The sequence below is a fragment of the Hippopotamus amphibius genome, chromosome 2 (assembly GCF_030028045.1).
Source record: "Hippopotamus amphibius kiboko isolate mHipAmp2 chromosome 2, mHipAmp2.hap2, whole genome shotgun sequence".
NCBI classification, from domain to species: domain Eukaryota; kingdom Metazoa; phylum Chordata; class Mammalia; order Artiodactyla; family Hippopotamidae; genus Hippopotamus; species Hippopotamus amphibius.
The window spans coordinates 8,135,807-8,150,550 of NC_080187.1; the positions used below are offsets into that span (position 1 = coordinate 8,135,807).

A 14,744-nucleotide genomic window follows, 5' to 3' on the forward strand; every position below is an offset into this window, starting at 1 on the left:
GACCCCAGCCAGCCCCTCCTCCTCCCACCCTAGGCCCGGTCGGTGAACTTTTTCTGCACCCTACCCTCAACAGACTAGTGAGGACCTCGGGACCAGGAAGTAGCGCCCTAGGGTTCTGGAGTCGGCTACACCACTCCCTCTCTGAGCCTCATTTTCCCCATCTGAAACATGGAACTTCCCTCCACCCACCGCCATCTCGCTCTGGCTTTTGGATTCTGGGATATTGCGAGATGGACTTTTTTTCTCGGGCGAGTTCGACAGGGCTGAGACCACAAGTGCCAGCCAGTCTGGGTTCCCCACTCGGTCCCATTCCCTAGAGATTAGGGAACACGTCCCACAAAGCGCTTGAGAAACTACATTTCCCGACATGCAAAGGGAAGGCGGCGCCTGTCTCGGGCGACATGGTCCCGGACGGCCTAAGGACTACGACTCCCGGCGTGCCCCGCGGCCCAAGGCCAGAAGGACCCGGGTCCGGAACCGGATGAGGCTTGCTGACCCGGTGCCCGGAGCGCTGGGGAAATGGTGAGCTGTGGGCCGGGTGCTGGAGACTGGGGCGTCTGGGGGTGGCGTCCTAGGTCGGCTCAGGAGCTGGGGCTTGGGCACTCGGAGCCGGGGTCGCTCCCCCGCCGGCCCATCGTACGGGTGATAGGCGTCGGCCCGGCACTCTCTCCTCCCGGCCTAGAAATTGAAAGCTAGTCAGCCACGTCAGACACGTCGGCTGAGTGAGTGGGCGTAACCAGGCTGCAACGCCCCCCTCCGCAAGTGTACCTGAGTGGAGGATCGCTCCCGCAGTTGAGTGCTCCCTTCTCTGCAGGCCACGGGAACAGACCAGGTGGTGGGACTCGGCCTCGTCGCCGTTAGCCTGATCATCTTCATCTATTACACCGCCTGGGTGATTCTCTTGGTATGTGTGCTTCCCCTCCCTCTCTCACCTCCCAGCCCTGGATCTTGAAGCCAGCTCCTAACATCATTTAAGCAGCTACAGTGTGACAGGCAGTGTGCTAGGTGCTTTTCCTGCCTCTCTCGCGAAAGCTGCAGAACAGCACTATGGGGAAGATGCTAGCGGCGTCCCTGTTTTATAGACGAGGAAGCGGAAGCTCAGGGGCAAGGTGCAGGCCCAAGGTGGAATCCTTAACCGCTACACTGTCTAGTCCTGTCCTTGATTTACTTTGCCTTGGATAGAAGTTCTAGTCTTTCTGGTTATCCTGCGGGCCCCTGGCCATGACAGGTGCCGATGGATTTTGTGACAGTCTTTATTTTCTTTTCCCCCTGTGGGAAAATTTCTTGGTTACTGCTTTAAACGTGTAGTGTTTGTTTGGAAGGCAAAATCCTGCAGAACTTGGTATCCTTTGGGAAAAAATGGGAGTAAAGAAGACCTTAGAGCCCAGGTTGGGAGTCACTCGAGGATTCCTCATGTACCCTTTGCCACTGCTAAGCTGTGGGGGCTTTAGGGCAGGTCCTTGGTCTTCTGTTTCCTGCCAGGTCCCCAGCCCCAACCTAGGGCAGGCACCAGGCAAGTGTCCAGTACACAACTATAAGAGAGGTGAAGGAAGGGAACAAACCAAGGCACCCCAAATGCGATCCTCTTAAAGAAAAGCAAGTGCAGTCCTCAGCACTTGGATGGGGTCAGCCCTGGAGACGGAGGAGGTGGGATGTTTGGGCTTGGGGGGAGCTGAGCAGGACGAGAATGCTCACCAGAGCTCTGCCCTCGGTGCCAGCCATTCATCGACAGTCAGCATGTCATCCACAAGTATTTCCTGCCCCGAGCCTATGCCGTTGCCATCCCACTGGCCGCTGGCCTCGTGCTGCTCCTGTTTGTGGGTAAGTTCCCCCAACCCTGGGCAGGGTGACTGAGGGACCCCACGACCCTCTCCTAGCCCTGAACATGCTGCTACACTTTGTCACTTGCTGTACATCTGCAGGAAGCTCCTTGCCCCCGACTCATCCCCTGGGGTTTCCCTGTTCATCCTTCAGGGCTTTAAGTCAGTCCTCCTGATGTCTCAGGCTCACTGGACTCTAATGGGATGTCACCCTTTTTCCTGCTCCCTCCACCAGCACTCTGCTCATACCTCCATCACCTTTCACCTCCTTGTCACCCTGGCCCATGATTCCTGCACCTCTCTGTCTCCCATGGTCTAGTGTGTGGGCCTCGTAGAGGCAGGGACTGTGGCTTTATTATTACTGCGTCCTCAGCCCCCGGCACAAGCTGTGGCACTGAGTTGGTGCTCAAGCAAGTGGTTTTGATGAGTCAGCAGTCAGCTGTCTGGAAGATGCAGTGGGTGGATGATGGATGCTGAGTGGGTGGGTAGGTAGGTGGACAGGTGGTTGACTGGGTGAGGAGGTGGATGGTTGGGTGGATCTTATTCCCTGTAGAATTGGAAGCGCAACACTCAGCAAATTGCCTGAGGTAGGCACTCAGCTGATGTTTGTTGAATGAATGTGGGTGGATGCGTGGCTTGATGAACAACTAGGAAGATGACCAGGTGGCCTGGAGGGTGGTTGGGTAGGTGCTTGGCCCCCTGTGTGGGTCACTCTGCCATGCCTGTGTCCCGCTCTGGCCTCCCAGCAGCCCTGAGCTAGGATCTCTCCTGACCTTTCTGGTCTGTGCATTCCAGGCGTGTTCATCACCTACGTGATGCTGAAGAACCAGAAGGTGACCAAAAAGGCTCATTGAACGCCCAGCAGGGGTGAGGCTGCCGGCCCCTTCTCTGCTTCTTCTCCAGGACAGACCACGGGTGGGGGCTCACAGGACCCATTCAGGCTCTGAGGCCCTGCCTGGCTGCCCTGCAGACCCCACCCCGGGGGATGGAGCTGTTCAGGACTCACCCCTGACTGACCAGAGCCCCTGCTCCTCCCCTGTTCCCCCTTCCAGAAGCCAGGAGGGAGGAGTACCTGGAAGTCACCTCTCACCCTGTTCTGGCTCAGGGCCTGGAAGATGCTGGTCCTCCCCACCTTACCTTCAGACTCCCTGTCACTTTATCCCTCGGTTCTCCTCGGTTCTCTTGCCTCAGTTTCCCTCATGTCACATGCTGTTGTTGGACTTGGCAGGTTTTAGGGCATCATGTAACCTCTCCCCCATGTCCTCCTCCTCCACAAAGGCAGCTTTTGTGGGTCTGACATACCCCAGACCCCACAAGGATTTCTGGACCTGGAGAACCCAGGCCCCAGGGCACATTAAGGTGGTCCCGGCCGGGGGGGGGGGGGCGCCCCGGATTGACCACTTCTCATGGAAGCCCAGCCCCCCAGCCTCAGTGCTGGCCTGTTGCAGAGAGCTGAACAATAAACGTTGATGGTGTGTTTGTCTCAGTGTCATCCCTGCCCCGGGGACTGGGCTGCTCTGGGGCTGGAGAGGGGTTGGGAGCTGGCCTCTGCATTGGTCTCAGGTCAGGAGACCTTGGTTTGTGCAATGAGGGTGCTTCAGGTGCCTTCTGGATCATCCCTGTGCTGGACACAGGATAAAGCAGGGACCGGGACCGATGTGGGTCTGGCCTGGTGCAGCTCACAGCTTGGGAGTCTGCGGAGGCCCGGCAATCTGCCAGACGCCACATCAGCCTTTACCGCACCTCCCCTGTGCCAGCCCAGTCAGCTGGCACTGGTATTTTAAGGACCCTCAGGCCAGTCCCCTAAAAGCCCAAGCCTGTCATCTGTCTCTTGTACCCAGCAGCCCAACTTAGCGTGGCTCTGAGCAGAGGGCTATGAGCCAGAGCAGGGCTGGTTCCACTGTGTTCAGGCTGACTGGCACAGGCCCCAGCCCTAGTCCCCAGCAATCCCACCGTGCCCCACTGGGCAGCCAGCTCTCCCATTCACAATATGAGCCTCCATCCCCTCACTCCTTGGACAGTCATTTTTCCTCCAGTTAGCAGAGGTGTCCCCCTCATCAGTGAAGAGAGGCCAACTACAGGCACACCTGCTCTGTCCTTACCTGTTCCTCTCTCCATCCTCCAGTCCAAGCAGAGCTGCCCACCTGGACTCTGGGTCCTGTCCTCTCCCACTGCTGTAGCAGAAGCTTCCAGTCTGATGATCCCTCTGAAGGGAACAGCCTCTGCCTCTCAACAATGTCTTCCAGAGTTAAATGAATGTGTTACAGGCTCCATTTAAGGGATCCTCCATCACGCCAGTAATTCCCTCCAGGTCTGTTCCCTTCACAGCCAAACTTCCCAAAAGGGCATGTATCCACACCCGTTCCCTGCGTTTGCTCACCTCTGCTGTGTTTGGCAGCGTTCAAGGGGGGCTGCACTCAGACCACCAGTGCTGTCCAGTCTTTAAGTCCAAAGCACATTTCCTTGACCCCTCCGCCACATTTGGCCGGTGACATCCCCCCGGGTGCACCCTCAGTCTCGGGATGACCCATTCTCCTACTTTATGCTCTCTCTCGCACTCATGCTCCTCCGTTCTGCCACAAGAGGGTGGGTTCCTCAGGACTTCTCACAGGTCTTTTCGCCCCACATTGTTATGGGTGACCTTGTCCTCACCTGGGCTCACCTCCAGCCCAGCTTTCTCCCGAGCCCCTGTGAATTGCATGTGTACCAGCGGCCCACCTGACATCCCCGTCGGCTGTTGTAGTGACACCTCAAATTCACCCTGTCGTGATCTGAATTCTCAGACTCCCCACTCTCCCCCTGCACAAATCTGGCTCACCTGCCGTGCCCTGCCCTTGCATCAGCGTCCTGTATCCCTGACATCAGCCAGAAGTCACTGACCTTGGCTTTCCTCTTCCAGCCCCCCAGCCACATGACCCCAAATCCTGTCAATTCTTCCTTCCCCTCCCCCATCACCTTCCAGATGCAAAGCCACCATCCTCTGCCCTAAATCACCAAAGGCTTCCTCACTGCTCTCTCCTGCCCACAACAGCCCCCTCCAATCTGATTGCACGACAACCAGTGGCCTTTTGAAAACAGCTGAACAATTTTTAAAAAATTTTTATTATTTTTTAAAATTTTTGGCCACATTACACACCATGCAAGGTCTTAGTTCCCCAATCAGAGAGCGAACACGCACCCCCTGCAGTGGAAGCTCAGACTTTTTTTTTTTAAGTGCTTTTGTTGAGATATAATTGACATAGAATAAACTACATACATTTAAAGTGTACAATCTGATTTTTTTTCTTATTAGTAATGTACATATGGCAATCCCAACCTCCCAATTCATCCCACCCCAACCCCTCCCCCTCCCCGCCCAGCTTCCCCCTCCCTTGGTGTCCATATGTTTGTTCTCTACATCTGTGTCTCTATTTCTGCCTTGCAAACCAGTTGATCTGTACCATTTTTGTAGATTCCACATATGAAGCTTGGACTCTTAACTACTGGACGGCCAGGGAAGTCCCTGAGCATCTTTTTTTTTTTTTTTCCTTGAGCACCTTTCTCACAGACTTAAATGCTTCTCTGGGTTCCCATCCCTCTCCCTCCCACGGAGCCTGCATGCTCGCTTGAGCTCTCCTCACTCCAGTCCCACTGACCTTTCATTTCCTGGGACTCACTGAGGTTCTCTGGACATCCTCCTCACACTGGTTCAGCGTATGCTTCTCAAACACCGGGTGGTGCCAGGGACTGAGCCAGGCATGGAGCCTGGTATGGTTCCTGCCCTCCTGGCACTCCCACTCTGGGTGGGGGAGAGGGGATAAATAAACAAATAAATGAACAAGACAGTCTCTGACAGTGTTAAGTGTGATAAAGAAAATAAAACAGTGATGTGATCGTGACTGAGCAGAGGGGACACAGTTGAGAAAGGTGGTAAGGAATAAAGAAAATCCAGTCTGGGGGGTGGGGGAGGATTTCAGGCAAAGGACACAGCACCTGCAAAAGCCTGGAGGTGTGAAAGAGTTTGGTGGCCAAAGGCCAGCAGGGAGCCCCTGTGGCCGTGTGCTGGATACAGGGAGAGTGATTTGAGATGGGGCTGGAGAGTGGGCAGATGGGCCTGGGGCCATGCCGAGATGTTTGCACTTTATTCCAGTGCCGTGGGAAGCCACTGAAGGCTTCGAACATGACAGTGACATCATAGGATTTATGCTTTTTAAAAGCTCACGCTGGCATCTGTGTTCCTCCCTCTCACTCACCACTAAAATCTGCCTCCCGCCCCCCGCCTGGCCTACACCGTTCTTGGTCCATAGTGAATGTCCCTGACTTCCTGTGTGACCTGGAGGTAGTCACTTCTCTCTCTGGACCTTAGTTTCCTCACCCGAAATACGATCGGTGGGAATTTCTCGCCAGAGTGGGTGGGCGGCACTGGATTTAGGTTACCCGCCTCCCCCCAGCGCCCCGAGACCTGAGTCTCCCACCCCAGGAAGGGAATGTGGGGTCATTCCCCCCTTGGGACCCTAACTAACGCGCGGCGGCCCCGCCCCGCCCTGGACCGAGATCCGAAAGATGCTGCAGCCCGGGAGGCGGGACCCACATGAGGCCCCCGGCGCCCCCTCTCGGATTGGGTACAGCCGTGCCTGGCATTGCGCGATTGGTCGGTCCAGAAGCAGGGGCGGGGCCTGGCTCCTGCAGCGGGGCTGCGGGGCTGCGCGGGACGCGGCCAGAGCCCGGGGAAGCTGCTGCGGGGGCGATGGCCGCTCCGAGCCCTGGGCCCCGCGAGGTAGGTGCAGACCCGAGAGAGGATAGGAAAGGAAAGGGATGGAGGACAGGGGCAGGGTCTCCCCTCCCAGTGCAGGGAGGACACACCCCCATCCAAGCCCAGAAGGGGTCCTGCACTGGGCGGGACTGGATACGACCCACATGGGGCCGCAGGTCTGAAGGGGGCAGTCCGGCGGGTATCCCCCGAGAACTTCCTCGGTTTCCTCATCGGGAAAATGGAGACAATGATTAAAGCTTCTCCTTCATAGGGCCGTTAGGAGGTCAAGCTCTCAGCCAGTGCTGGGCACATGGTGGGTGACCACTGATATCGGGTCAGCAGCTATGATCTCGGCTTCGAGCTGACCCTCCGGCGCTGGCCTGGAGGAACTCGGCATAGACGAGTAGAATAGATGACTGAATCACTGACATCACGGCTCCTACTATAAGGAGTTCCTGTACACGATGCTCAAACTCAACAGTAACAACAGTTATACCTGCCACGAAGGAGTTATTACAGTTCTCATTTTGCAGATGAGAGCAGGTATAGAAAGGTTGGGTGATTTACCTAAGCTAGGGAGAGGCTGCAGAATGAATCCTCTACCTACCGGTAATAACCATCACTATTTTGGGTGCTGCCGGCAGGCCAGGTACTGTCCCCTCACAACGCCCAGTGAGGTGGGTACCAGCCTTATCTGCATTTTACAACTGAGGAAACTGAGGCAGAGAGGGATGAGGGGAGAGCTGACAAGCAGTGGATATGGGACTCAGACCAGGGTCTTTCCCCTGTGGGATGCTTGCTGTCACATGCTCATGGCTTCTGGCGCCTCCCGCCCCAGGTCCTGGCCCCCTCCCCAGAGGCTAGAAGCAGAGCTGCCACCTCAAGCTCTGGCCGCCGTGGCCTCCTCTGGCGTCTACGAGACAAGCAGTCTCGCCTGGGCCTGTTTGAGATTGACCCAGGGCATGAGCTGCACCGGCTGACGTGTATGATGCAGGCAGGGCTGTGGGCTGCCACTCAAGTGTCCATGGACCACCCGCCCACGGTGAGTGGCCAGTCTGTCCTGTGCACCTCCACAGCACTGACAGCAAGACCAGGCTGATGCCCTGTCCTGCTAAAACTGCAGGGCTGGGGATCAGAGAGGGCTAGATAGAAGGGGAGGGAGGCAGGGGTTCGATAAAGGGAGAGAGGCACATTCTGGGGTGGGGGCTGAGGCCACGAAGCCAGAAAGCCCAGGGTGTGCTGGGAGGGAGAGGAAACCCCTGACCCAGGTGGTTGATGTGTAATCTAGGTGGATCTCTGCCTCTCTTTGGGCCTCAGTGTCCCCATCTGTATAATGGGTGGGAGGGATTGTGCTCCCTGGTCTCTGAGGCCCTCCCGGTTCTGCCAGGGTGTGTGGTTGAGAAGGGACCCCGCCCCCACCCCACCAGCTTGGCCCATCCTCCCCGGAGCTCAGGCTGGGGCCAGGCTGGCTCAGCAGAAAGCGTCGCCCACTGCAAGCTCAGCAACTGGACAGCCCGGTGAGCATGTGTGTTGTCCGTGTGTGCACGCGTGTGCACAGTGTGACCACATCCCATGAGCCAGGCCCTAGCACAGGGACCTGGAGGTCCAGGGAGAGAGTAGGAGTCCTCTAAATCTCATCACTTGCTGAAAATCTTCCACGGCTCCCCAGTACTCAGCCTGGCTCAAGCCCAAGGGCCAACTGACCAGCCTCTTTCCCAGTCCATCCTTCCTCACTTCAGTCACTCAGGCTCGCCTTCCCTTCCTGGTGGCCACCACTGCTTTTCCTGCTCCTATGAGCACCCTGCGCCTCCTCTCCACTACCCTTCAGCTTTCAGCTTAGGGGGCACCTCCTCCAGCAAGCTTTCTCTGATCCTGCTCCTCCCAGGCTGAGTCAGGCAGTCCTAGGCTTCTAGGCCACCCCCTTTTACTGGGAGGGCATCCGGTGACACTTTGGCCAACGTGAGTCTGGGCGCATGTGTCAGGCTCTAACTCAGAAACTGGTGCTGGGAACCCAGCAGTGGATGAGACCCACCTAGGACTTGCCTCGGGTCACTCTCATCCTCCCTCCAGCTCCGGGAAGGCTAGCAGTCTGTCTGCCCAACTCAGGCACACAGAGTGGTCCCCACTGGCTGCAGGAATCAAATTGGGGCAAAAGGGGTAAGGTCAGGTGCAGGATGCTTGGAGACTCTAGGCTGGCATTGGGGGCCTGGGACTTGCTCAGAGCCCCTCTGCTCCTTGCTACAGGGGCTGCCCACGGAGGAGGATTTCTCTGAGGTCCTGACCCAGGTTCATGAGGTAGGAAGCCCAAGACTTACCATGGGAGGGAGTGTGTTCTGCTCTTCTCCTCAATTTCCCCATCTGTGCAGTGGGAGTGATGGCTTGCCCCCAGACTTTGCCAGAAGGGTGTGCTTACCCTGACCTTCCTGTGCCGGGGCCTCCTGCACATGCCTGGGCCCCAGGGACACTCTTGGGGCTGCTATTCCTTTTCGCAGGGCTTCGAGCTGGGCACCCTGGCGGGCCCCGCCTTCGCCCGGCTGCGGCGCTCCCTAGGGCTGGCAGAGGAGGACTATCAGGCCGCGCTGGGTCCCGGCGGCCCCTACCTGCAGTTCCTCAGCACCTCCAAGAGCAAGGCCAGCTTCTTCCTGTCGTGAGCTGGCGCCAGGGGTGGGGAAGGGGTGGGGGTGGTGTCCGGGGTGGAAGGGGGAGCTTGAGGAGAGAGACAGAATGGCCAGGTCAGGTTGGATCAGGGCAAGATAGAGGTCAGATGGAGGAGAGACTGAGGGCCAGGACAGGAGACAAGAGGGCCGGTGAGGAGGCAGCTCCTGCCCCGCCTGGTCAGTGACTTCTCCCTGCCGCCCCCCAGTCACGACCAGCGCTTCTTCCTGAAGACCCTGCGGCGCCAGGAGGTGCGGGCGCTGCTCGCGCACCTGCCCCGCTACGTGCAGCACCTGCAGCGGCACCCACACTCACTGCTCGCGCGGTTTCTGGGTACGACCGGCCAGGGACCCGGGACTGCGGGGCGAGGGGAGGGGTGAAGAGAGCGAGCGAGGAGGGGAGGGGGTGAGGGCGTGGGGCGGTTCCAGGATGGGGGGCGTGGGGGACATGAACCCGAGCCAGGTGGAGGGGACTGGACAGGAGGCGGGGCCGGCTGGGGGCGGAGTTCAGGGGGCGGGGCCTAGGCCGCAAAGTAGGAGAGGGCGGGGTCTGTGGGCGGGGCCCAAAAGGGGCGGGGTTGGGATTGGACAGTCCCGGGAGGAGGATATATGGACAAGGTCAGGCCCGGGGACGCGGCATCATTGGAGCTAAATCTAGGGCGGGTCAAATCGGGATACCGACCCGAGCTGGGGAAGGCGTCTGGGGGAGCAGCGTGGAGGCTCGGCCTGCGGCGGACCTCGAGAAGGAGGCGTGGCCTGAAACTGGGACTAGGGCAGGTTCGACCCGGGGTTGCCGAGTTTGGGGCCCCTCACCTGACGCCCTCTCCCCTTCCAGGAGTGCACAGTCTGCGCGTGGCCCGGGGAAAGAAGGTGGGTGAGGCCGAGGCGAGGGGGCCGGGCTGGAGGGGGCACTGGAGGGTGAGAGCCTGTCCTTCCTCACTCCCTACCCCCGTCCCCAGACATACTTCATCGTCATGCAGAGCGTCTTCTATCCCGCCGGCCGCATCTCTGAGCGGTGAGTCGGCCTCCCAGCCCCACCGGGAATGTGCCGCCCGAAGTACCCACACTCACTAGATAGACAGCGAAACTGAGGCCCAGGGAGGAGAAGGGATGTTCCCAAGATCTCCTGAGGAGTTAGAGACAGTGATTCCCACGACCAGCATCTCTTGAGCACTCAGTGTGCAACGGGCGCTGTGGTGGGTCAATTGCATTCGCCACCTTCCTCATTCCGAGAACACCTCTGAGGGGTAGCTGTGCTTATCATCCCCATTTTGTTGATGAGAAACTGAGGAGGGGAAAGCCACACAGCTACCGTGTGAGGAGCAGGGATTCAAACCCAGCCTCTGATTGCATGTGGCCCTCTGAGCCTCCTAGCCTGGCCTCTGCCTGCGGGCTCCACACTGGTGTTTCCCCAGGGCCGCAGACTCCCTCATAGGGTTGGCCCCCCGTGTCTGGGATACCCCAGGGATGACAAGGTGCTAAGAGGCAGGCACAGGTAGGGGTAAAGGCTGGACTGGGTGTTCATGGGCCTGAGCTGGAATCCCCGCTCTGCCCTTTGCTCGCTGTGTGATCTTGGGCAAATTAAAAAACAAAACAAAAACCTCTCTGAGGCTTTTTCTTCATCTCTCACATGGGGACTGTAGTGGACTGGGGTTGTACTGAGACTCTGAACAGTCGCCCAGTGGAAGCTCTTGTTTCTCATGATTACCTTGTGAGTTCCCCATATGTCTCAAGCCTGTATAAAGCTGAATTCTGTCTCCCCCACCCCTCACCTCCAGGTATGACATCAAGGGCTGCGAGGTGAGCCGCTGGGTGGAGCCTGCCCCAGAGGGCAGCCCCCTTGTCCTGGTGCTGAAAGACCTCAACTTTCAGGGCAAGACCATCAATCTGGGTGAGCCACGGGGGATGGTCACTGCCTGCTCTTCCTCCCTTTAGAGTGAAGTTAAAGGGTGTCCCCAGCACTGCGCTCTGCCTGAGTTGTTAAGAGCCCAGATTCTGGAGTCAGGCAGAGAATCCTGGTTCCACAGCTTTCTAGCCAAGTGGCCAAGGCAAATTACAGATGAGTTTCCTAATCTGTGAAATGGGACAGTAATGACACCTGCCCTCCTGGGGCAGGTGTGTGTGGAGCCCTCAGCACCATGCCTGGCACACGACGAGCGCTCAGGTGGGGGCACTGATGCTCCGGCAGGGCCCCAGCGGAGCTGGCTCCTCCGCCAGATGGAACTGGACACCGCCTTCCTCCGGGAGCTCAACGTGCTGGATTACAGCCTCCTGATGGCCTTCCAGCGTCTCCATGAGGATGAGAGGGGCCCCGGCAGTAGCCTCATCTTCCGCACAGCCAGGTGGGCCCCCCAGAGGCAACAGCAAGAGTGAGGTGATGAGAGCGTGGAAAAGACAGATGGTGTAGTGGGGGAACAACACGGGAAAAGGCTCGAAGACTGGAAAGTGCAGTGTTTGTGTGTACGTATGTGTGTGTGTGTGTGTGTGTGTGTGTGTGTAGGATGAAGGGCTGGAGAAGCCTGGCTGGCAGGGGTAGTAGGCACAGATGGATCACAGCAGGGGAAAGACCAGGTGAAATCCAGTTGGACAAGGGCTTCAGATCTGATTTGAAGAATCTGCCCATTTTGCAGAAGGGGATGTGGAGCCATTGAAGACGTCAGACCTATTTAATTTTTGCTTTGGAAAGAGCCCTTGCCCCTTAACCTGGTCATTTCATTTTGAGGACCCTGAAGTCATCACCATTGGCGTGTCATCATGCTGCCTTCCTCTTACGTGCAGTCAGTCCTCACATGCTGACCAGAGCCTCATTGAGAGGATGGGCTCATTCCCATTTTAGAGATGTGAAAACTGAGTCTCAGAGAGAGGAAGTGAAGCTGTAGAATGACTTTCGAGGATTCATATTAGTACTTGGTTAGTTACTGAGATTTCAATTCTCCAAGGCCCACCTTTGTGGTTGAACAGAATTACTCAGGGATTAAGTTAGGCACTTCAAGGAAATAAGTTCATTGATCCAATGGGTGGACAAGATAAGTGAAAAATGATGTCGACTCCCCTAGCCCTCATCCCCACCCCTTGGAGGAAGACCTTGGGATGGGTGAATCTTGGGCACAACCCAGAGTAATGTCTCCCCACGAAACCTGTGGCTTGGTGGGCACATCCTGACCAGATGGTGGAATGCCTGCCATGGGGCACAGAGTCCCCCAAGTCTGCCCATCCAAGCTAGGTCAGCGTCTCCCTTGCCCTCTACCCCCAGCTGGTGCTTAGATTACAGCTGTCATTCAGCAAGTAAACCCAAGTTTGCATGCAATGGTTGTTTTTCCATGCTGGCTGGTAAACGACCACAGCCCCAGCCCTACCCCCACCCAGTTCCCAGCCCCTCATTGAGAACCCACCACCCCCAGGTTAACCGTGGCACTGCAGAGAGTACAAGCACTCTGTCCAGGCTCCCAGACCACTGGTTTCTGATTGGTTGGGGCCTGCATGGGGCTTTCTTTGATTGGCTTATTTGCCCCAAGATCTGGACAAGGCAGGAATAAAGCCCTCAGCAACCCCCCTGACCCCCACTCCCAAACTCCCACCATCACAAGAGGACAACGTTAGGGAACTGAACCTGCTTCTGGCTTGAATTGGGGGCCCACCCAGAGGCATCTTCTGGTTTGGAATACAATTTGAGGCAAAAAGACATACCATCTGCTAACTTGGGTTGGACTTGGGAAGTTTTCAACTCTGCCACCCGGAAACTTCCAGGGTTGGATGACCCCGAACAGCAATTTTGGAAATACCCAAATATGGGACTTACCCCAAGTGATGTGGCACTTAAATGCAGAGACAGTCTGTGTGACCCAAATGCTCTAGACCAGGGCTACCCAGTAGAAATTTAATGTGAACCACACATGTAGTTTAAAATTTTCTAGTAGCCTCATTTTAATGTTTTTATTTATTTATTTATTTATTTATTTATTTATTTATTTATTTATTTATTTTAGTTAGTTAGTTATGCTGGGTCTTAGTTGCAACATGTGGGCTCCTTAGTTGCGGCATGCGAACTCTTAGTTGCGGCATGCATGTGGGCTCTAGTTCCCACATGACCAGGGATTGAACCCAGGCCCCCCGCATTGGGAGCGTGGCGTCTTATCCACTGCACCACCAGGGAATTCCTTAGTAGTCTCATTTTAAAAAGTAAAAAAGAAATAGGTAAAAATAATTTAATAATATATTTCACTTACTTCTTACATGCAAACTTTTATCATTTCATCATCTAATCAACATAAACATTTATGAGATATTTTGCATTCTTTTTCTCATACTGTCTTGGAAATTCGGTATGTATTTTACACACTGCGCTTATCAATTGGGACTGGCCACATTTAAGTGCTCAGTTAACTGGCCACATGTGGCTGGCTGGTGGCTGCTTAATGGACAGCTCAGCTATAGACCGTCAACTGCACTCTACTCAGTCGCCCAGTTTATCTGACATCGCAGGTCCGGGCACACAGGAGGTGTGGGAATGACCCAAGGGCAGCTTGGCCATGCTCACAGGGTCCATTGGCTGGGGCTCCCTGGAGGAGGTGGTAACCTCACCGTCCTATCGGCCCCCAGGTCTATGCGAGGGGTACAGAGCCTAGAGGATTCGGAAGCCCAGAACCGCCGGCTGTTGCCCGATGCCCCTAACGCCCTACACATCTTGGACGGGCCAGAGCAACGCTATTTCCTGGGCCTTGTGGACCTCACCACCGTCTATGGGCTCCGCAAGCGGCTGGAGCATCTGTGGAAGACGCTGCGCTACCCAGGCCGGACCTTCTCCACCGTCAGCCCGGCTCGCTACGCCCGTCGCCTCTGCCAGTGGGTGGAGGCGCACACCGAGTGACCAGTGCCCACCCGTGCTTTCCCCATCTGGACAATGGGCGCACACCGGAGATGCGGGTTCCAGCCTGGCCCGGGCAGCGGGTCGGGCTCTCCTCGGCTGCTGTTCCTCCCGTTGGCCTCCAGAGGGCAGCATCCCCCTAATGAATACTATGAACTCATTTTGCAGGGGATGCTGTGCCTGGCATTGGGCCCAGGACTCCTCTACATTAGCTCATTTAATCCTCAAAACAAAAAAATGCTATTATTCTTTTTTTACAGACCATGAAATGAAGGCTCAGGGGGTGAAGGGACTGAGCAAGATCATTCAGCAATAAATGCTGGAACCAGGACTCAACTATGCCTTTTGGATTCAGGAGCCTGTAATCTTATGCATCAGCTCCCGCAGCCCTGCCCTCACTGGGGAAGGGGGGAGCCTGAAGCCTCCAAGTCCAGCCCCCTTGTCGTCCAGATGGGGAAACTGAAGCCCAAAGACTTTAAGGGGCTTATGCATGGGTAAGTGGCAAGGCCAGTTCAAGAACCCAGGCCTCCCAACCCCCTGCCCTGGCTCAAGCCTCCCTCTGGGCTCCCTCTGGGCTGGCCTCCCTTACTCCTGCTCCTCTAGGGATACAGGTGGGAGAAGGTAGGGTACTGCGGAGGGGGCTTCAGCTCTGGGTAGCATTAGACTGGGGTCCA

The 14,744-nt window shown here is 56.7% G+C and overlaps 2 protein-coding genes across 3 annotated transcripts; both read left to right on the top strand.

Moving 5' to 3' along the window:
* Positions 1 to 369: 369 nt before the first annotated feature.
* On the top strand, positions 370 to 3,291 carry DPM2 (dolichyl-phosphate mannosyltransferase subunit 2, regulatory). Of its 2 annotated transcripts, XM_057725306.1 has the most exons (5): positions 370 to 522; positions 815 to 904; positions 1,719 to 1,821; positions 2,616 to 2,687; positions 2,873 to 3,291. In XM_057725306.1, exons 1-4 carry the CDS (start codon positions 520 to 522, stop codon positions 2,672 to 2,674), a joined length of 255 nt encoding a protein of 84 aa, XP_057581289.1. In that variant the 5' UTR covers positions 370 to 519; the 3' UTR covers positions 2,675 to 2,687; positions 2,873 to 3,291. The 2 variants fall into 2 exon arrangements, with proteins under 2 accessions (XP_057581289.1, XP_057581288.1); XM_057725305.1 differs by having other exon boundaries at positions 372 to 522; positions 2,616 to 3,291.
* A 3,202-nt stretch (positions 3,292 to 6,493) lies between these two features.
* On the top strand, positions 6,494 to 14,401 carry PIP5KL1 (phosphatidylinositol-4-phosphate 5-kinase like 1). The gene is made up of 10 exons (XM_057724470.1): positions 6,494 to 6,576; positions 7,391 to 7,594; positions 8,797 to 8,847; positions 9,045 to 9,199; positions 9,416 to 9,540; positions 10,042 to 10,076; positions 10,166 to 10,221; positions 10,985 to 11,097; positions 11,395 to 11,548; positions 13,806 to 14,401. The coding sequence occupies exons 1-10, from the start codon at positions 6,547 to 6,549 to the stop codon at positions 14,071 to 14,073; spliced, it is 1,191 nt and encodes a 396-aa protein (XP_057580453.1). The 5' UTR covers positions 6,494 to 6,546; the 3' UTR covers positions 14,074 to 14,401.
* Positions 14,402 to 14,744: the final 343 nt, after the last annotated feature.